At 41.6% G+C, this 22,592-nt stretch overlaps 1 protein-coding gene across 3 annotated transcripts in view; it reads right to left on the bottom strand.

Annotated features, from left to right (window-relative positions):
• Window positions 1-22,592, bottom strand: part of SH3GL2 (SH3 domain containing GRB2 like 2, endophilin A1) — a 175,315-nt gene that overhangs the window by 23,311 nt on the left and 129,412 nt on the right. For 2 of the 3 annotated variants that reach the window (XM_056519716.1, XM_056519695.1), the window contains exons 6-8: window positions 17,009-17,167; window positions 5,249-5,352; window positions 230-250 (exon numbers count right to left, since the gene is read on the bottom strand). In XM_056519716.1, the coding sequence (XP_056375691.1) occupies window positions 230-250; window positions 5,249-5,352; window positions 17,009-17,167 (284 nt within the window). The remainder of the gene's footprint in view (window positions 1-229; window positions 251-5,248; window positions 5,353-17,008; window positions 17,168-22,592) is intronic. The other variant, XM_056519706.1, reaches the window with a different exon arrangement.

The following is a 22,592-nucleotide window of genomic DNA, read 5'->3' as shown; positions in this document are numbered from 1 at the left end:
TTTCTACCATAATTTGCAAGTAATGTGATTTTATGGATTTTTTTTCTCATTATGTCTCTCATAGTTGAGGTATACCTATGATGAAAACTTGGGAGAACTTGCACAATTGGTGGCTGACTAAATAATTTTTTGCCCCACTGTATAGAGCAGGAAATGCTGAGCAGATTGATATATCTAACATGACATACAATGCATTCCGTAAGATTTTAAGACCCTTTTTTAGACTCACATTTTGTTGTTTTGTTCAGACCTTATGCAAAAAAACAAAAAATAAAACAGATCAAGTTTCCCCTAATCATTCTGCACTCGATACCCCATAATAAAAATGTAAAAACAGAATTTTTGAAACGTTTTCAAATTTCTTAAAAACAAAAACTAACATTTTTCAGCAACATAAGTATTCCGGCCCTTTGCTAGGACACTTGAAATTTTTATCTGATGGCCTCACATTTTTCTCTTTTACTGGGTTCACATCACGTTTTTGCCATACTGTTTTCAATCCGTTTTTCTAAAGAAAACTGTATGGCAAAAAACGGATGGAACAGTATGGGATAAAGTAAACCATATGCGTTTTTAAACCGTATACTGTTTTTAAAATTGCATACGGTTCAGTCCGTTTTTTTTTTTAATATACATTTTTGAAAATTTTATTTAAAATAAATTCATTTTTTTTAAATGTTAACTTTAGGATGCAAATGCGCATGTGCAAAGTAAAAACCGTACACGGTTTTCCCGTATGGAACCGTATACTTGGACGTCAATGGGAAACGCACATGTTAAAAAAAAAAAAAAAGTATGTGGTTTTGAGTACGGGAAAAAAACGTATTGCAAGCAAACCATACGCAACCGGATGCACCCGGTTGCATACAGTTTTCAATAATAAAAACATATACAGGAACCGTACTTGAAATACGTAATGTGAACCCAGCCTTTGAGATGTTTCTACGCCCTGATCTAAGTCTACCTGTGCTAAATTCAGTTGAGTGTACATTATTTTGATCTTACAGCTGACAATGCATATCAGACCAATAACTAAGTCATGAGGTAGAAAGAACTTTCTATAATGCTCAAAGGCAGGATCAAAACACAGACCCATAAAAGGGTACAAAAAAATTTCGGCTGCACTGAAAGTGCCAAGAGCACAGTGGCTTCCACAATTTTTAACCCCTTAAGGACCAAGGACGTACCGGTACGTCCTTTGTCCTGCTCTCCTGATATAACGCAGGGTTACACGGTACACAGGGTTACAGGTTATCACGGCGGGCCCAGCGTCATAGTGAAGCCGGGACCCGGCACTAATAGCGCGCAGCGCCGATCGCGGCGCCGCGCGCTATTAACCCTTTAGCCGCGCGCTCAGAGCTGAGCCGCGCGGCTAAAACCGAAAGTGAAAGCTGCCGGTTAACTCAGTGGGCTGTTCGGGATAGCCACGGCGAAATCGCGGCATCCCGAACAGCTTACAGGACAGCGGGAGGGCCCCTACCTGCCTCCTCGCTGTCCGATCGCCGAATGACTGCTCAGTGCCTGAGATCCAGGCATGAGCAGTCATGCGGCAGAATCGTCGATCATTGGTTTCCTATGAGAAACCAGTGATCAATGATGAAGATCAGTGTGTGCAGTGTTATAGGTCCCTATGGGACCTATAACACTGCAAAAGAAAAGTGAAAAAAAAAAAGTGAATAAAGATCATTTAACTCCTCCCCATTAAAAGTTTGAATCACCCCCCTTTTCCCATAAAAAAAACAGTGTAAATAAAAAAAAAACATATATGGTATCACCGCGTGCGGAAATGTCCGAATTATAAAAATATTAATTAAACCGCTCGGTCAATGGCGTGCGCGCAAAAAAATTCCAAAGTCCAAAATAGTGCATTTTTGGTCACTTTTTATATCATTTAAAAATGAATAAAAAGCGATCAATAAGTCCTATCAATGCAAAAACGGTACCGTTAAAAACTTCAGATCACGGCGCAAAAAAAAGTTATAGGGGTCAGAAGATGACAATTTTAAACGTATTACTTTTCCTGCATGTAGTTATGATTTTTTCCAGAAGTACGACAAAATCAAACCTATATAAGTAGGGTATCATTTTAATTGTATGGACCTACAGAATAATGATAAGGTGTCATTTTTACCGAAAAATATACTACGTAGAAACGGAAGCCCCCAAAAGTTACAAAACTGCGTTTTTTTCTCCAATTTTGTCGCACAATGATTTTTTTTTCCGTTTCACCGTTGATTTTTGGGCAAAATGAATGACGTCATTACAAAGTAGAATTGGTTGCGCAAAAAATAAGCCATCATATGGATTTTTAGGTACAAAATGAAAAGAGTTATGATTTTTTAAAGGCAAGGAGCAAAAAACGAAAATGCAAGAACGGAAAAACCCCCGGTCCTTAAGGGGTTAAAAGGGAGAAATTTGGAATAATCAGAACTCTTCCTAGAGCTGGCCACCCCATTAAACTAAGTTATCTGAGAAGGGCCTTGTTAAAAGAGAAAACTATATAAATGGTCTGTGGCCATTTCACGTCATCTAGTGCTTTCTATGTATCTATCTACCAAATGCTTGAAGCTTGATAATGCTGCGTGAGGCTGCCGAAAGGTAGCTGTCTTTTTTTTTTCTTTTACACTAGTGATGCAATAAACTTGGACTTTTTTCATCACTTCAATTGTGTGCTGCAGACTTCTACTTTTTTGTTAACGCAGAGCCCCTTACCAAGGCTCCATATATGCAAGCACCATTGCATTTTTTGCAAGGACTTTTGGGAGCTGTGCTGCTCTTTTAGTATCTATTTATATATCTATCTATCTATGTATGTAAATCAAACGTAGCACTACTTAGCCATAAATACTTTGGGTAGCAGCGTCCCAGAATTGATCAGGTCTCAGGACATGTAGAAGACAAATGGCAGAGCACTCCGGATAACAATCGAAAACGTGTAATTTTTTTTAGCCTATATTGTAAGGGGTACTCCAGTGGAAAAATTTTTTTTTTTAATCAACTGGTGCCAGAAAGTTAAACAGATTTGTAAATTACTTCTATTAAAAAAATCTTAATCCTTCCAGTACTTATCAGCTGCTGTATGTTCTTTTCTTCTTGAATTTATTTTCTGTCTGACCACAGTGTTCTCTGCTGACCCCTCTATCCATGTCAGGAACTGTCCAGAACAGGAGAGATTTGCTATGGGGATTTTCTCCTGCTCTGAACAGTTCCTGAGATGGACAGATGTGTCAGCTGAGAGCACTGTGATCAGACAGAAAAAATAAGAAAAGAAAAGAACTTTCTGAGAAGCATACAGCAGCTAATAAATATTGGAAGGATTAAGATTTTTAAACAGAAGTAATATACAAATCTGTTTAACTTTTTTTTTTTTTTTTTACTGGAGTACCCCCTTAAATGCTTGAGAATAGTTCCATAGAAGAACTGAAACATTCATGTTTGGATTAATATCTGGAGTGCTGCGCCATTTGTTCTTTTTCTCTCTCATTTTCGCTCTCTCTCTCTTTATTTTATATATACAGTCATGGCCGTAAATGTTGGAACCCCTGAAATTTTTCTAGAAAATGAAGTATTTCTCACAGGATTGCAGTAACACATGTTTTGCTATACACGTTTATTCCCTTTGTGTGTACTGAAACTCAACAAAAAAGGGAGGGGAAAAAAAGCAAATTGGACATTATGTCACACCAAACACCAAAAATGGTCTGCACAAAATAATTGACACCCTTAACTTAATATTTGATTGCACACCTTTGGAAAAAATTACTGAAATCAGTTGCTTCCTATAACCATCAATAAGCTTCTTACACCTCTCAGCCGGAATGTTGGACCACTCTTCCTTTGCAAACTGCTCCAGGTCTCTATTATTGGAAGGGCATCTTTTCCCAACAGCAATTTTAAGATCTCTCCACAGGTGTTCAATGGGATTTAGATCTGGACTCATTGCTGCCACTTCAGAACTCTCCAGCGCTTTGTTGCCATCCATTTCTGGGTGCTTTTTGACGTATGTTTGGGGTCATTGTCCTGCTGGAAGACCCAAGATCTCGGACGCAAACCCTTCTTTCTGACACTGGGCTGTACAGTGCGACCCAAAATCAGTTGTAATCCTCAGATTTCATGATGCCTTGCACACATTCAAGGCACGCAGTGCCAGAGGCAGCAATACAACCCCAAAACATCATTGAACCTCCACCATATTTCACTGTAGGTACTGCATTCTTTTCTTTGTAGACCTCATTCCATTTTCAGTAAACAGTAGAATGATGTGCTTTACCAAAAAGCTCTATCTTGGTCTCATCTGTCCACAAGACATTCTCCCAGAAGAATTTTGGCTTACTCAAGTTCATTTTGGCAAAATGTAGTCTTGCTTTTTTATGTCTCTGTGTCAGCAGTGGGGTCCTCCTGGGTCTCCTGCCATAGCGTTTCATTTCATTTAAATGTTGATGGATAGTTCATGCTGACACTGATGCTCCCTGAGCCTGCAGGACAGCTTGAATATCTTTGGAACTTGTTTGGGGCTGCTTTTCCACCATCCGGACTATCCTGCATTGACACCTTTCATAAATTTTTCTCTTCTGTCCACGCCCAGGGAGATTAGCTACAGTGCCATGGGTTGCAAACTTCTTGATAATGTTGTGCACTGTGGACAAAGGCAAATCTAGATCTCTGGAGATGGACTTGTAACCTTGAGATTGTTTATATTTTTCCACAATTTTGGTTCTCAAATCCTCACACAGTTCTCTTCTCCTCTTTCCGTTGTTCATGCTTAGTGTGGCACACACAGACACACAATGCAAAGGCAAAGTGAACTTCTCTCCTTTTTGCCTGCTTTCAGGTGTGATTTTTATATTGCCCACACCTGTAACTTACCCAAAGTTAGTTTAAAGGAGCATCACATGCTTGAAACTATCTCATTTTTCCACAATTTTGAAAGGGTGCCAATCATTTTATCCAATCCATTTTTGGAGTTTGGTGTGACATTATGTCCAATTTGCTTTTTTTCTCTCCCTTTTTTGGTTTAGTTCCAATACACACAATGGGAATAAACATTTGCATAGCAGAATGTGTGTTACTGCAATCCTTTCCTGTGAGAAATTTCAGGGGGTGCCAACATATACGGCCATGACTATCTATATATATTATATATATATATATATATATATATATATATATATATATATACACACATATATACATACACACACACACACACTCTGAATTCATGTACCTATCCTTTCTATCTGGAGCTTACCTCTGTTCCAGTTTTGAGGACAATTGTTGTAATATCTGCACTGCCTGCTTGTGATACTCCAGCTGTGCTTGTACGAGAGCTGTGAGCTGGCTCACTTGTTCAACCTAAGAAAAACAGATCGGTACATTATTGATCAGCCAAGGTATGGAATACAAATACAATCTCATTTCCTGTGGAGACCCATTTTGTGTAATTTAAGTCTAGAAGCAAAACAGAAAAAAAGATGTTGACAAAAACTGTTTAGCTCTTCCAATAGATAATCCAATAGTATATAGATGAATCTAGCACCCCTTGCCCATTTACTGTCAGACAAATAGCCACTTTCTATGTGGTCATAAAAATTGTAAGGGCTGCATGCTACAGCTTCATTCTCCTAGTAGCTAAAACGTTATAAGTCCAATGTATTGTGAGGATAGTGCCCTCCAGCCTCTCCCCAACTCCCTACATCCCTCTCTGCAGTAAGTGACAGTGTATGCATGTATACAAAGTACCCTGCCAACCACCTAGAGTGCAGGAGGAGCACTCCTCTAATTAATACAGCAGACTCATAACTAAGAGTCCACAGTGTTCTTTCAGAGCTCCTATTAGGCAAATAGTGTACATTTTGTTCTGTAATAGCTGTGATATGCTGCCTTTACTAAGTTAAATAACCTGTCAGCTGAATAATGCTGTACTATCAGGATAAATATTGCGTTAGTGAACCATACAGCACTGCAATGCGGTCCACGAAAAAACATTTTTTCAATTATATTATGATTCCTGCATTTTAATTACTTCTCTTCATTACATGACTTCATTATATAGAATGGAACCAACAGAAAAAGAAAAACGTGGCAAGGCTGTGGAACTCTGCAAATCCATCTGTAACTTTCAGTACCATAAAAAGGTGCGCAGACATGCTTTTGTGCACTGTAGGGGGGGGGGGGTGTATTAAAAAATAAAATAAAATAAAAGTTGCCTTCAATGGGAAATTGTAAACACAAAAAAAGGAGTAACATATCACTTCTGTCCATGTGGTTCTGCTCTAATACTCCCACTGAAATAAGTAGAACTTCAGCATAGGCCCCCAAAACTGACTTAAGTTCAGGAAAGTCACAACACACTGGTACACATAGCCAAGGTTTTTTCTGTTACAGTTTACACACACGCAAACATTATATATATATATATATATATATATATATATATATATATATATATATATATATATATACACACACACACACACACACACATATGTCTAACATAGTGACATAACAAGGTGTAGCTAATGCCCGTATAGAACTTCACCGCTAAATCTGGGTCTAGTAACTATGGTTCAGAAGCCCAGAAATGCATGGTTTAACTGGTGCAAATTCTGATCACTACTGTATTTAAAACTACTTAAAATAGCCTAAGAAATTTTTTTTTTTTATATTAAATATACATTATATATTTTGTGCCTTTTTCATACAGGTAGAGTTGGTTTCACAAGCTACCCAGTATTTGTACCAAATACATATGCAGCAAGATTTACAACATTGCTCTCCCCCCAGTCTGCTTGACTTTATATTTAAGCAATTTCCATGGGCTACATATTTTCTGGAAGGCCAAACCTATTTCCAATATGATAAACAGACTTTGCTTTGTTAATAGATTTACAGCTCCAATTTTGTAAACCATAGACTTTGATAAACAACAGCACTTGTATTTCCCTATGGAGATTCTTTTTCTGAGATAAATCACATTCTTGACAGCAATACAGGGAGCTCAGGAAAAATGGAGCTGTACTGAAAAACCATAAAAGTGCCAGCCTATTAATAAAAGTTTTAAATGAACTCAAACTTTCTGCGAACAAAACTAAACCTTTTGTCTGTTATGAAGAAGGCCTCCTACTCTTCTTCTGCCTCTCAGGGGTGTTCTCCTGGGAGTCCCCTGTTGTCCATCCCTCCAAAACCTCAGAGGGTTACAATGTCTACACTGCTACCTGCTGGCTCTACCTGCTCCAACTCACATAAGGGGCAGTCTACCCCTCCGGGGCCCTCCAAGACACCCTCGGCTGGGGGTGAGAAAGTGCCCTGGGACTCACTCTCAGATGCTCATATTGAATGCTCTGGTGTACCTGCACCTACGCCGGTGCCTCCAGATTGGGGACTTTTTCTATCACAAATACTGACTAAGGAGGAATTTCGCTCCCTTATTGCAGAAGTTAAGGACACTTGTAGGGCAGAGATATCGTCCCTCCGTCAGGACTTGTAGCAAGTCTCTGACAGAGTTGAGGGTCTTGAGGAGGCGCATGATGCTACCAGGACCTACATATCTCAGCTACAGCATACTATTGTCATCTTTAACCTTATCCTTAGTGAACCATCTTCCCATAAAATTAAGCTGGATAGAGCCCACAGAGCCTTGCGCCCTAAGCCTATTAATGGCTCTCCCAGGGATGTTATCTGTTGCGTGCATGACTTTCAACTTAAGGAATCCATTATGTTGAAAGCTCGTACACTGCGATCCTTTGACTTTGATAGTGACTCCGATTCAGCTGTACCAGGATCTCTCACGGCTCACCCTGAGGAAGAGGCGTGACTTACAACTGCTCCTGGAAACCCTGCACTCCCACCAAACACCTCATCGGTGGAGCTTTCCATTTGCATTACATGCCCGGAAAAATGGATGCTCTGCTGTTCTACGCTTTATCTCCGACCTCCAGGTCTTCTGCTCGGTCCGGATCTGCCCACGCCTCACCTGGAGAACTGGGGTCTAACTCCTCTGCCCCTTTCCCTCTCTCCAGTATGGGAGCCAGTTCGCAACAGGCATTCTGAGGCTGACAGGAAGGCTCCCCCTCATGGAACCTGACACTCCCCCCCGCCAAAGAGGCTGGATGGTGCTGATGTGCCAACGCTGTTCCTGTTGAATCTGATGGTGGTTCTCCCCGGTTTGACTTGCTAAAGATTTGATATTTTTCTTTTTGTGGCATTTTTTGTTCCTTTATTTACTTATGCTCACTTCTTTTTTAAGCCCTTTTACCTGTCGTGGCCTTGGGGGCGGGATTCCACTGGTGTCGTTGGTGTCTCACTGAATGTTGCTCTTCCACATCCCCCTCTGAGGCTATGGCGGCGGAAATTGTACAGTATCCAAGGTTTCTTGTTGTGTACACCCTTTTCTCCTGCTGTTTTTTGGCCTCCTCTCTGACCGACAGGTCATTGGTTTGTTTTTGGTGCAGTTTTTTTCCTGTGTGTATCATGGGCATGTTTTCTTCTCTTTTACTGTTTTCTGTGTGTTGTTGTCTTTGTTTTTTCCTCTTTCCCTTGCCCCTTTTCTCTTTCCTTAGGTATGTTTCTTCTGGATTTTCGTTGACCAATCCTGGCTGGTCTCCTGTCTCCATCTTGGTCCTAGGCTTCAATCTTGGATTCCTGAGTAAGTACTTTCTTTTTGTAGCTGGGTCTTTTCCTCATTCCCTGCGTTATGGCGTAAGTGCGTCTCCTTGAAAGTTAAGGGCCTTAACTCCGCCCCTAAGAGGCGCCTCCTTCAGCGGGAGTTGCTATCGCTGCGTGCTGACATAGTTTTTCTCCAGGAGACGCACTTTGACCATACTGGCTCTTTCACTTTTCTTCAACATCTCTACCCTTTGGCTTTGGTTTTTTCTGCTTCCTCTGGCAAGAAAGTGGCCGGGGTTGCCACGTTAATCTCCCACTTTTGCCCACTTCAGGTGTCCTCTTCTTATGCTGACGCTGCAGGATGCTTTGTTATAATTGAGGGTTCTCTATGGGGTAAATCACTCCTGCTTTGTATTAGATATGCCCCTAATACTTCCCAGATCGCCTTTCTATGTAGGGTCCTTGCTAGGCTCCATAAATACTCTCCATCAGCTTGGTTACTGGGTGGAGATTTTAATATGGTCTGTTCGTCCTCTATGGATCGTCACTTGGTTACAGCCACCCCCTCTCATTTGCGCCTGGCCTCAATTTTCCGCAATCTTGTGTGAGGATCTTTGTTGTACAATCTCTGGTGCATTAACCATCTGACGGACCAGTCGTTTTCTCTTTACTCTCATCCCCATAAATTGCACACTTAGTGATGATTTTTTCGGGAACTTGCCCATGGTCCACATGCTGTCTGATGTATCTCTGGAACCTATCTCTTGGTCGGACCATAGTCCTATTCGGCTTTCCTTCTCTCCTTTCTACTCTTTCCCTCGGTGCCGTCATTGGCGCCTCAATGACTCCCTCCTTAAATCTCTGCACTCCCGGGAATCGATCCTGACGTGCCTAACTGAATACTTTGCCACTAATGAGGGATCTGTTTATTCTTCTGCTGTGCTGTGGGGAGGCCCACAATTCATTTGTCTGGGGTCACTGCATTGCCCTGGGCTCCAGGCTGAAACGTGATGCCATGGCTCAATCCTGTGAGCTATGTAAACAGATTTCCAAACTTGAAGTGCTTTTGCTTTCTGCTTCTTCCCTCTTGGTTTTGAGGTGATTGGTGGCTGCCCAGTCCCAACTGGCTGACGTAGCTCTCCAAAAATTAGAACGCCAATTGCTTTATGCTAAACAGTGTTTCTATGAAGATGGTAATAAGGCCCATACCATGTTGGCCAGGCGTCTACGGGATCGGGCGGCTGTCTGCTTTGAGGGACTCCTCTGGCACTTTACATTATCATCCAGATGAGATCTCTAGGTTTTTTCTTCGCTACTATTCTAATCTTTATGCCCTTCCTTCTGAAATTCCTTCTGATCCGGTGGAACGTGATGCCGCTCTTGAAGCTTTCCTCTCCCAATGTCATCTGCCCTCTCTGTCTGCTGTTGACCGGGACTTTAACGCCCCTATCACGGTGGTGGAGCTGACAAAGATTTGCCTTTTTACAGATGATGTCCTTTTAACTCTCACTAATCCTCTGCTCTCCCTTCCCAAACTTTCTAAGGTCTTACATTCCTACGGACTTGTCTCAGTGTAAAAGATCAACCTCTCTAAAACTGAAGCGCTACCTCTTAACCTCCCCTAACCCCTATCTACCCTCCTCCGTGCTAACTATTCTTTTCAGTGGTCCCCTTCTGCTATAAAATACTTGGGGGTTCTTCTTACCTCTTGTTATTCTTCCCTCTACTCAACAAATTTTCTTCCTCTTTTCGCGATCTGCGCACTCTGATGGAAAAGTGGCGTACACAATATATTTCTTTTTTTGGACAGATTTCAGCCTTCAAGATGACGATTCTCCCTAAACTATTTTTTCGAGACATTGCCGATTCGCATACCGCTTTCTGCTCTTCGTTCCTTTCAGTCGTCTGTGTTCCTTTTTATATGGGATGGCAAAAGCCATCACCTTCCTTATGATGGCCGCTCGGTCTAAGGGGGGGGGGGCTGGCTGTACCCAATGTGACGAAATATTATTGGGCTGCTCACCTGCACCACCAAGCTCCTTGGTCTTCTTATCATGCCTACAGTAGGTGGATGGAGCTTGAAAAACTGTGGCTGGCTCCTGTAAACCCCAATACCTTGCTATGGAGCTCTTTCTCCTCATATTCTACTGTTTGTTCACTTCTTGGCCCAATGGCCTTTACACGCTATGTCTGGGGATACTGTTCTAGGAAGTTTAAGCTTTTCTCTTGTGCCTCTCCACTACAGTCCTTCCCTTCTCATCCTGACTATCCTTCCAGTCTTTCCTCTGGAATGGTGCGTGAATTGGGGTCCCGGGACTCTTTTGCTGGGTGGATGTGGTTGACCCTATCTCTAGAACTCTCCTTTCTTTTGATCTGCTTGCTTCAGGTAGGGGCCTTCCTCCTTCTGAGCGATTCCACTACCTGAAGCTTAGACACTTTGGCCCACATTTATCACTGTAGGTGTAAGTGAAGCATTTTTTTACACCCTTTTTTTATGTGCTGATAATGTGTAGGAGCACCAAATGTATTAAACGTTCACAGAGCATTTGATACATTTTGTGCAGGACACATTTTCTGAAATTTCTCTCTTCACATACACCAAAAAGCTACGCCAGGTCTGGGATGGTGTAGTTTTAGACACTTTTCAGTGGCTTTGCGCCTTTTTTGCGCCTTTTTACAAAAAGGCGCAGTTCATAAATTTCAGTCCACGGCATACGCTGAATTGGAAAGCGTGTACTGCTACTCCAAAACATCTGGAATGACTAAAATATTCTATCACCAAAAGGCGCAAAACAACACACAGTGCGCCAAAATAGCACATTTTGTACGGAGAAAAAAAGGTGTAAACTCATTCATAAATGTCGACCTTTATGACTACTAAACTCTGATCACTGACGGTGTCCTTGCCTACTAGTTTAGAACAGTTGTGTCGTGGTGGTCCTCAGACGAAGGGACTCCTCTCCGATATATATTCTATACTTCTTTCCTTCTCCGTAGGCACTTCCCCCTTCTCATCAATACATGTCTCGTTGGGAGGAGGCCTTGAATACTACTATCACTCTTGCCCAATGGCGGATTATCTGGGAAAGGGCCTCAACAGCGTCTATTTGTACTGCTTACAAAGAGACGCCGTACAAAATACTGATGGGATGGTATCACACACTGGAATTGTTAAATAAGCTGAACCCTAACATTCTTCCTCCATGCTGGCATTGTGGAGTGGGTCTTGGTAGTGTCTTTCATATCTTCTGGACCTGCCCGCTTATTGTGGACTTTTGGAGAATGGTGGCACGCCTTCTAGCTACAGTCCTGGGTACACCTGTTCCTCTTAATCCTATGACCTACCTCCTCCATCTATCCTGCCCTGGCGTACCAAAAAAACCTTTTAAACTCTTTATGCACATAGTCCTTGCTGCTAAAACTCCTATAGCCAAGTCCTGGAAGCGATACCTTCCTCACTCGGAAATCAACCTGTTGGCTTGTATACGTGAAATATGATCTCTTGAGTCACTTAACGCCTCTTTGAATAACACAACACCCTTATTTCCTGCTGTGTGGGAGCCTTGGGACCGGTTCACGGAACAACCTCCGTAATCTTTTCTTTTATCTAGCTTCCTGCTTTCCTTTCTACTACTTTTCTCCTTTTCTTGGTCTCCTTGTTCGTTGTCTTCTTTGTTGTGTGTCTTGTTGAGTCTTTGTCCTTTTTTTCTGTTTGTTATCCCTGGGTTTGTTGTTCCCTCCCCTTTTTCTTTATTTTGGTTGGCTTTATGCTACACTGCATTGCAGGTTGTCACTCATCCCCCAGATTATGCTGGACAGTCCCTAGGCCCTTTCTGTTTTTTTTTTGCTTTTTCCTTGACAGGGACTGGATCTCAAGTGCCTAGTGATGACCTGCTCTGCCTTGCAATGTTTGATCTCGGTCTATATTGTTATTTATGAGACTGTGCTTCTGATTTATGTTATGTGTTTGACTCCTTTATTTTTCTTTAACATTACAAAATCTTTCAATAAAAAAAAAAGACCATCCTCATAATGTCTTCTATTTGGTGGAGATACTGAAGGAAACATCGTGAGACACCAACACTTTGGTGCAGGTGGGTCTTCCAAATGAACGGGAATATCAAGAATACTTCCAAAGTTGTGGCAAAATGGTGTAAAACCAACAAAGTGAATGTAGTGGGTAGACCATAACAAATCCTTGCCCTAAATCCCATAGAACATATATGGACACAACTATAAAGGGGATATAATAAGAAAGCTTACAAACCGGTTTCCATTATAACAGCTCTGTGCTAAAACTCCAGCACATTATTGTGAGACGCTTTTGGAAGGCTATGTCTTTAATATTTTTCGACATTTTACATTCTTTCTAGAGGTGATGTGTAATAGGAATAAATGGAAAACTGAGTTTAACTCCTTGGGGACGAAGGGCGTATGCATACGCCCTCGCGTCCCGTCACTTAACCCCTTAAGGACTCAGGGTTTTTCCGTTTTTGCACTTTCGTTTTTTCCTCCTTACCTTTTAAAAATCATAACCCTTTCAATTTTCCACCTAAAAATCCATATTATGGCTTATTTTTTGCGTCGCCAATTCTACTTTGCAGTGACAGTCGTTTTACCCAAAAATGCACAGCGAAACGGAAAAAAAAAATCATTGTGCGACAAAATCGAAGAAAAAAATGCCATTTTGTAACTTTTGGGGGCTTCCGTTTCTACGCAGTGCATATTTCGGTAAAAATTACACCTTATCATTATTCTGTAGGTCCATATGGTTAAAATGATACCCTACTTATATAGGTTTGATTTTGTCGCACTTCTGGAAAAAATCATAACTACATGCAGGAAAATTTATACGTTTAAAAATGTCATCTACTGACCCCTATAACTTTTTTATGTTTCCACGTACAGGGCGGTATGAGGACTCATTTTTTGCGCTGTGATCTGAAGTTTTTATCGGTATGATTTTTGTTTTGATCGGACTTTTTGAACACTTTTTATTCATTTTTTAATGGTATAAAAAGTGACCAAAAATGCGCTTTTTTTGACTTTGGAATTTTTTTGCGCGTACGCCATTGCCCGTACGGTTTAATTAATGATATATTTTTATAGTTCGGACATTTACGCACGCGGCGATACCACATATGTTTATTTTTTTTTTTTTTTTACACTGTTTTATTTTTTTTATGGGAAAAGGGGGGTGATTCAAACTTTTATTAGGGAAGGGGTTAAATGACTTTTATTAACACTTTTTTTTTACATTTTTTTTGCAGTGTTATAGGTCCCATGGAGACCTATAACACTGCACACACTGATCTCCTATTCTGATCACTGGCGTGTATTAACACGCCTGTGATCAGCGTTATCGGCGCTTGACTGCTCCTGCCTGCATCTCAGGCACGGAGCAGTCATTCGCCGATCGGACACCGAGGAGGCAGGTAAAGGCCCTCCCGGTGTCCTGCCAGCTGTTCGGGACGCCCGGGTCACTTTCACTTTCGAAGCGGCGGTCAAAAGGCGCTTCTAAAGGGTTAATACCACACATCGCCGCGATCGGCGATGTGTGGTATTAGCCGCGGGTCCCGGCCGTTGAAGAGCGCCGGGACCGACGCAATATGATGCGGGATCGCGGCGCGATCCCGCTTCATATTGCGCGAGCCGGCGCAGGATGTAAATATACGTCCTGCGCCGTTAAGGGGTTAAGGACGGAGGGCGTATCCATACGCCCTCAGCATTTCCGATCACTGCCGCTCGCCGGGCGGTGATCGGACCGGGATGACTGCTGATATCTATCAGCAGGCATCCCGTGGCAATGTCTAGGGGGGTCCTGAGACCCCCCATATCGGCGATCGCAGCAAATCGCTGGTCAATTCAGACCTGCGATTTGCCGCGATCCGGGCAAATCGGGTCACTGGTGACCCGATCTCCTGGAAAATAAGACTGATCGGAGCTGGCCTAAAGGATAGGAGCGAGGTGGCAGTGTTGCCACCCCCTCCTATCCCCTGCCATTGGTCGGTCAGGCTGACCACCAATGGCAGGAGGGGGGGCGGGGGGGTTAGAGTTCATTTCCCCCGCTCTGGCCACCGATCGGAAGTCGGTACAGAGCGGGGGAACACGGGCGGAGAGGGGGGAGCATGGTCCGGCTTACCCGGACCTTCGGAGGCGGCATCGGCGGCATCCACGTAGCAGCGGCGGAAGCAGGATGAGCGGCGGCCGGAAAGTGCGGCTGAGAAGGCTGCAGTGAAGATCGCTATAAGTGATCTTCACTGTGGCCTTCTAAAAGCTGCAAAACTGCAACTCCCAGCATGCCCACACATCCAAAGGCTGTCTGGGCATGCTGGGAGTTGTAGTTTTGCAACATCTGGAGGGTCACAGTTTGGAGACCACTGTCCAGATGTTGCAAAACTACAACTTTCAGCATGCACTGACTGTCTGGGCATGCTGGGAGTTGTAGTTTTGCAACATCTGAAGTGGCACAGTTTGGAGACCACTATATGGTGGTGTCCAAACTGTAGCCCTCCAGATGTTGCAAAACTACAACTCCCAGCATGCCCAGACAGTCAGTGATGCTGGGCGTGTAGTTCTGCAATATCTGGCCCTTCAGATGTTGCAGAACTACAACTCCCAGCATGCCTAGACAGTCTGGGCATGCTTGGAGTTGTAGTTTTGCAACATCTGGAGGGCTACAGTTTGGAGGCCACTGTTCTTCCCCAGTTGTTGCATAACTACAACTCCTAGCATGCCCAGACTGTCCAGGCATGCTGGGAGTTGTAGTACTGCAACATCTAAAGGGCCAGATATTGCAGAACTACACGCCCAGCATCCCTGACTGTCTGGCTGTGCTGGGAATTGTAGTTTTGCAACAGCTGTAGGCACACTGGTTGGGAAACACTGAGCTAGAGTCTGTTTCCTAACTCAGTGATTCCAAACAGTGTGCCTCCAGCTGTTGCAAAACTACAACTCCCAGAGTGCACTAACAGACCGTACATGCTGGGAGTTGTAGTCTTGCATAGACTGTCCTGGCAGGCTGGGAGTCTTGCAACAGCTGGAGGCACCCTGTTTGAGAAACACTGCTGTAGAGTTTTGGTGGAGACAAGCCCCGTCCTTGTAACCGGGTCCACCACTATTGCAAATTCCTTATTCAGGCCTCAAATGCGCATGGAGCTCTCTCACTTCAGAGCAACAGTTTAGGGCCACATATGGGGTATCTCCGTACTCGGGAGAAATTGCGTTACAAATTTTGGGGGGGATTTTTCTTACCCTTTGTAGAAATGGTAAATTTGGGAAAAAAAACTGCACTTTAGTGAATTATTTTTTTTTTCATTTACACATCCGAATTTAACGAAAAGTCGTCAAACACCTGTGGGGTGTTAAAGGCTCACTGGTCCCCTTGTTACGTGCCTTGAGGGGTGTAGTTTCCAAAATAGTATGCCATGTGGGGGTTTGTTTGCTGTTCTGGCACCATAGGGGCTTCCTAAATGTCACATGCCCCCAAAAACCATTTCAGCAAAATTCACTCTCCAAAATCCCATTGTCGCTCCTTCCCTTCTGAGCCCTCTACTGCGCCCGCCGAACACTTGACATACACATATGAGGTATTTCCATATTTGAGAGAAATTGGGTTACAAATTTTGGTGGGCTTTTTCTCCTATTACCCCTTGCAAAATTTCAAAAACTGGGTCTACAAGAACATGCGAGTGTAAAAAATGAAGATTTTGAATTTTTTCCTTCACTTTGCTGCTATTCCTGTGAAACACCTAAAGGGTTAACAAACTTTCTGAATGTCATTTTGAATACTTTGAGGGGTGCAGTTTTTATGATGGGGTAATTTATGGGGTATTTGTAATATGAAGGCCCTCAAATCCACTTCAAAACTGAACTGGCCCCTGAAAAATTCAGATTTTGAAAATTTTGTGAAAAATTGGAAAATTGCTTCTGAACTTTTAAGCCCTCTGATGTTTTCCAAAAGTAAAAACATGTCAACTTTATGATGCAAACATAAAGTAGACATATTGTATTTGTAAATCAATATATCATTTATTTGGAATGTCTGTTTTCCTTACAAGCAGAGAGCTTCAAAGTTAGAAAAATGCAAAATATTCAATTTTTTTAATCAAATTTTGGAATTTTTCACCAAGAAATGATGCAAGTATCGACAAAAATTTACCACTAACATAAAGTAGAATATGTCACGAAAAAACATTCTCGGAATCAGAATGAAAATTAAAAGCATTCCAGAGTTATTAATGCTTAAAGTGACAGAGGTCAGAATTGCAAAAAATGCAACCGTCCTTAGGGTTATAATGGGCTCCGTCCCCAAGGAGTTAATGAATGTGTATACGAAGAATAGAAACCTATGACTTCAACTGCCTGTTTCAAAGTGTTTGGCATGCAATAAAATATCTCTTACATCCATCTCCAATAGGTTAAACATGCTGGACTCAGCAATTTCTTTGGACTCATCGAACTTCTCAAGAGCCTGACGAATCTCATCATCGGTGATTTTGCCTTGTCTTTTCTTTTTGTAATCAAAGTCCAGGCGTCTACCCTCCAGTTTTTTTAGGTGGTGCTGCACAGAATAATGTTATTTATTAGTTATTTCCTGTTATTTATATAGCATGTATAAAACATTACTTAGAATCTGTATTTAAATATATATATATTTAAAATTTGGAGAGAGAGAGAGAGAGAGAGAGAGAAACTTGAATAACATTGTAATACAAACATCCTGGTATTCTAAGATAACCAATCAGCAAGAGACCTAGTACATATAATTCCCTGTCTCGATAGTATCTTCCTCTTTCTTGCTGCTCAGCAGTCTCAGATAAGATACTATACACTTATATTGTCATTCTTATTGTGAATGTTATATTGTATTACCGCATATATACTGTATATTATTTACACAATATCATATACATATAAGGTGTTCTCTAAACTGCCTGCTTATATATATTTTTCATATCTCCTTCTTTCTTTATATCACTTGTTCTCCGTCACCTCACTTGTTCCGTACAGCCTCGGCATCCCCCACAACTATTAACCCTTCCTTTAACACTTAAACACGCTTAGTAAATCATTCTGTCATATTACTCCTACTTTTTTTCTTACTGTTAATCTCCTCATTACTGCGCCATCAGCTCCAGACCTCTCATGCCGCTGCTGACGTCACCGGCCTCGTTCTCACAGCTGGTCATCAGCTGTTCTCTGAGACGGGACTTTCTTTCCTCACAGAACGCGCTCCTGTCAGTCCTGTCACACTACTTGCTGTTCCCTCACCGCACAGAATAAGTCCAATATTCTATTCTCTACAGGAATTAATATATATTTAATATAATATCTCATCTATACATAATTATAAAATATATATTTATTTACATATACTATATATCCCTATATATTACATTATGTCTGAAGGACAAAGGGATACAAATAGGTCTGAGGATATTTCCCACAGGGAAATGGAATTTATTCCTAATGAACATTTACAATCCCTGGTTGACAGGTCAGTGTCTAACTCAGTGCTCAGTGAATACAGCTATTCAATCTGCAATTACAGTATTACAAGAATCCATTTCCCAGTCAATGGCCATAGTCATGGGCCAAAAAATTCCTTCCAATCCACCGCAAACTATACCTACTACCCCCTCTGACCATTTTTGGCCAGCGGACGATACTGCTTCAAAATTGGCCTGTGGGCTAATAAAACCTAATAAACCAGGTATGTCAGTCCTCAGACGGCCATATCCCTCAAAAAAGGGAGAAATCCTCCCATAAGGAGAAATGCCAGGATGATTACATAGGCTCATTACCATCATGCAGCCATTCTATGAATGTGGTTCAAACCCACAAAAGACCCTCTACCAGTGAGTTGAAAAATCTAAAACGGGTCAAAAAGGACAAAACCAGATTCATATGCTGAATCTCCCACTTCCTCTACCTGTGAGGAATCTGACATATCAGACCCGGAAAATTACGCGCAATATGACACTATATCTGACAGTGATGAAAATCCTCAGGATCAAACAAATTCAGAAAATATATTGATGGATGGGTCAGGGACCCAGTTTTTTGACCCTTCCCTTGTCAAAAATCCATGTTCTGGGGAATGGGTACCAAATCCACTTGTTTCAAAATATATTTCTATGTGGTTTCGCAAAGCCCTTGACAAATCCAGTCGTAATAAACTTAGAGCCGAATGCCCTAGGCCCACTTTACCTGATCAAGCTTCAATAACCCCTGAGTTAGATCCCATTCTGACAAAATTCTTACTTAAAACAGGAAAAAAATCCTAAAAAAGGCATAGACTGCGCCTTTAAATTATGCCAAGACAAACTTCTTGATATGACGGGTCCATTAACCAAGATAATGGATCTAGCAGAACAATCTTCTTCTGGTACCCCTATAGACATTGACACCCTAAAGGGTTGGATTCAAAGAGCATTCTGCATGTTAGGTAATACGAATTCAGCTCTATGCACTGAACGTAAGCGCTCTATTTTGATGCGACTTGACCACCAACGTAATCACTTAGCTTCTAATGCGTATGAAACTTACTGAAGGCTTACTATTTGGGGACGCTTTTCTTAAAGAAATAAATAAGTATGTAAACTTATTCACGTCCTTCGATAAGGTGCAAACTTCTCTTAAAAAGGTGTTTACACCTAAGGTTTTTGGGAAGGCTGGGAGAGGAAAGGGGCGCTTTCCCAGCCGTTCCTTTCAACAAAGACAATCATACAGAGCCCCTCCTCAACCAGAAAAACCAGCATTCATTCTCAACCCAGTACAACCATTTCCATTCTTTCCTTACCGGGGACATCCATGGAGAGCCCGGGGATAGAGAGGATTTCCTCGTTCAAGACCCTCTTCAGGTAAGTCAGCCACCTTCTTCTCAAATTCCGTTGGGAGGAAGGATCATGTATTTTTTCTAAAACTGGAATACGATCACTTCAGATGCATGGATATTAAACACGGTAATGGGATTCCAGATAGAATTTACATCACGCCCAATTCAATTACACAATCCACACCCCATCTAATTATCCCTTCAAGATCAAGAACTGATACAGCTAGAAATTCAGAAGCTTATACTAAAGAAAGCCATCATAGAGGTCCCAACCTCATCACCAGACTTTCTCAGCAACCTATTTTTAGTCAAGAAAAAAGATGGGGGTCACCGACCAGTGATCAACTTAAAATTACTAAACAACTTTGTAATTTACAGACATTTCAAGATGGAGGGCATCCATCTTTTAAGAGATCTTCTTTTCCAACACAACTGGTTGATAAAAATAGATCTCAAGGACGCATACCTTACAGTCCCAATCCATCCATCTTCACAACCTTACCTCCAATTCATTTGGAAAGGTCAAAAATGGCAATTCACTTGCCTTTCATTTGGCCTATCTTCAGCCCCCTGGAGTTTCACCAAACTTCTCAAACCAGTAATTTCCCTTCTCCGCAGCTGGGGAGTTCGTCTGATCATTTATTTGGATGATATCCTCATCATGGCAAAATCCCCATCAATAGCAACTCTTCATATGAATTGGACAATCTCCCTCCTATCACATTTAGGTTTCCTTATCAATCATAACAAATCCATTCTTAATCCAACCCAAGAACTGGAATTTCTAGGTTTCATTGTAAATACACAATCAGCCATTCTCAGTCTTCCATCCAGAAGACTCATGATGATTCGGAAAGAGATCAGACATATCCTCAACAAGGACTTGATATCTCTCCGCTCCATTGCCAGAATAGTGGGTCTACTCTCATCCTCAAGCAATTTTCCCAGCCCCCCCTACACTACAGAGCTCTTCAGAGACTCAAAATACAACACTTACAAAATGGTCTCTGCTATTCAGACGAGATTCAACTCAACTGGAATGGAAAAACTATTTTCAATTCCAAACCAGATCTAATCTTAGAATCAGACGAGAGTCTTCTAGGATGGGGCACCCGTTTGGATTCAGTAAGGGACCATTTCCCTCCAGTAGAGAGGGAACCTACTCTCCACATCAACTGTTTAGAATTATTAGCTGGCTTCTTTGCTCTCAAGAGCTTTGCAAAAGATTTTCATTACGGCTGCATTCTATTACATATGGACAACATTTCTGCTGTCCAATACATCAATCGTCTCGGAGGGAAAAAATCCAAAATCCTTTACAACATCACGAAGGAACTGTGGCACTTCTGTCTGGACAAACACATCATTCTGAAAGCAGAATACATCCCAGGGATATCCAATCAGATAGTGAATTAGAATTCCAGTCACCTGAAAGATTACAGCGATTGGAAATTAGACCCGATAATATTTCAACAAATTAATTCCCTTTGGGGCCCTCTCCAACTAGACATGTTTGCAGTTTGCATCCCGGTTGAATCGTCAAACTCAACACTTCTACAGCTGGTGCACAGACCCAGAGGCAATCGGAATAGATGCATTCCTTCAAATTTGGCCTCCGGAAACCCTATATGCCTTTCCTCCTTTTCGTTTAATTCCCAGAGTCCTACTTCAGACATCAATCCAAAAGTCTACCATAGTTCTAATCACCCCTTGGTAGCCAATGCAATCATGGTTACCTCAAATTCTGGGAATGGTAATAGATTTTCCACGAGTGATTCCTTCCTACCAATCCCTTCTACAAGACAACTCAGGTCAATATCATCCCTTAATAACATCCAATCAACTAACTCTAATTGCTTGATTGATATCGGGTCAACAGAACTTGACACAAACCTTTCTCAACTAGAGACATTTTGTCAGATGCATGGGCTCCAGGTAGCAGTTTGGCTTACCGATCAGCCTGGAAGATTTGGATTCATTGGTGCTCACAACGGGATTTGGATCCCACTCATGCACCTCTTCCCTCTGTCTTAAACTTCCTTTCATCTTTATTTGAATCCGGTAAAGCTTATCGCACGATCAATCTATATCGGTCGGCTATTTCTTCCAATCACGCCCTAAATCGATTCCATACCTGTTGGAAGACATCCACTGGTCTAAATTATTGAAAGGTTTACGCTTTCGTAGACCTCCACTCCCTAAATATCAATCCACTTGGGATGTCTCTATCCTTTTAAACATGTTCATAAACTGGGAAGATAATGATTCATGATCATTAAAATTCCTCTCTTTCAAACTCACAGTTTTACTATGTCTCATCTCGGTCAAAAGAGCTTCTGACGTGAGGACTTTAGCTCTCTCTTGCAGACAATATTTACCTCAGGGAGTACGTTTTTCTATTTTTAGAAGAACAAAAACCAACCTTCATTCTGTATTCTATCCATATTTCCCACATCAAGAGAAACTATGCGTAGTTCGTTGCTTACATTCTTACGAATCTCGCACAGAATCAGACCATCTCCTCCCTCACAACTTTTAATATCCTGTAAACCACACTTACCCGTATCCTCGCCACCCTAGCCAGATGGGTTCGTCAATCAACGAACCTTGCTGGGATTGACATCTCCCAATTTGGTGTACACTCCACCAGAAGTGCTATTTCCATAAAACTTGTTCAATTAGGAGGATCTTTAGCTGACATTCTAAAAGCAGCTAACTGGACATCTGAATCAACCTTTAGATCTTTCTACTTTAGACCTGAATCACATGTCTCAACTATCCTCTCATAATTCTCCTTTTATTATTTTCACAACCTTATGTCATGCTTACATTATTTATATATGTTAATTGTTTATTGAATTTATATTTAATATTTCTTCCATAAGCTTTAAATTAGCATAATATGCAGCTGTCCTGTCTTGTTATAAAATTGGAGATTTTCCTAGTTTTATTATGGAAAATATGGATTTTAGTAAAGACAGGACGCAAATATTATCCCCCCCCATTATACCCATCCCATGTAACTAATAACAATATATGTTTATACTTTATTCACAGCATATTAAAGTCACGTTTAAAGAAAAGTTTACTTCTATCTTCGAGTAACAGAGCTTTATTCAACATTTCATCGTTTTTAGTTTCTCTCATC

The sequence above is a fragment of the Hyla sarda genome, chromosome 1 (assembly GCF_029499605.1).
Source record: "Hyla sarda isolate aHylSar1 chromosome 1, aHylSar1.hap1, whole genome shotgun sequence".
In the NCBI taxonomy this organism is placed as follows: Eukaryota; Metazoa; Chordata; class Amphibia; order Anura; family Hylidae; genus Hyla; species Hyla sarda.
This window is presented reverse-complemented; position numbering and strand designations above follow the sequence as displayed.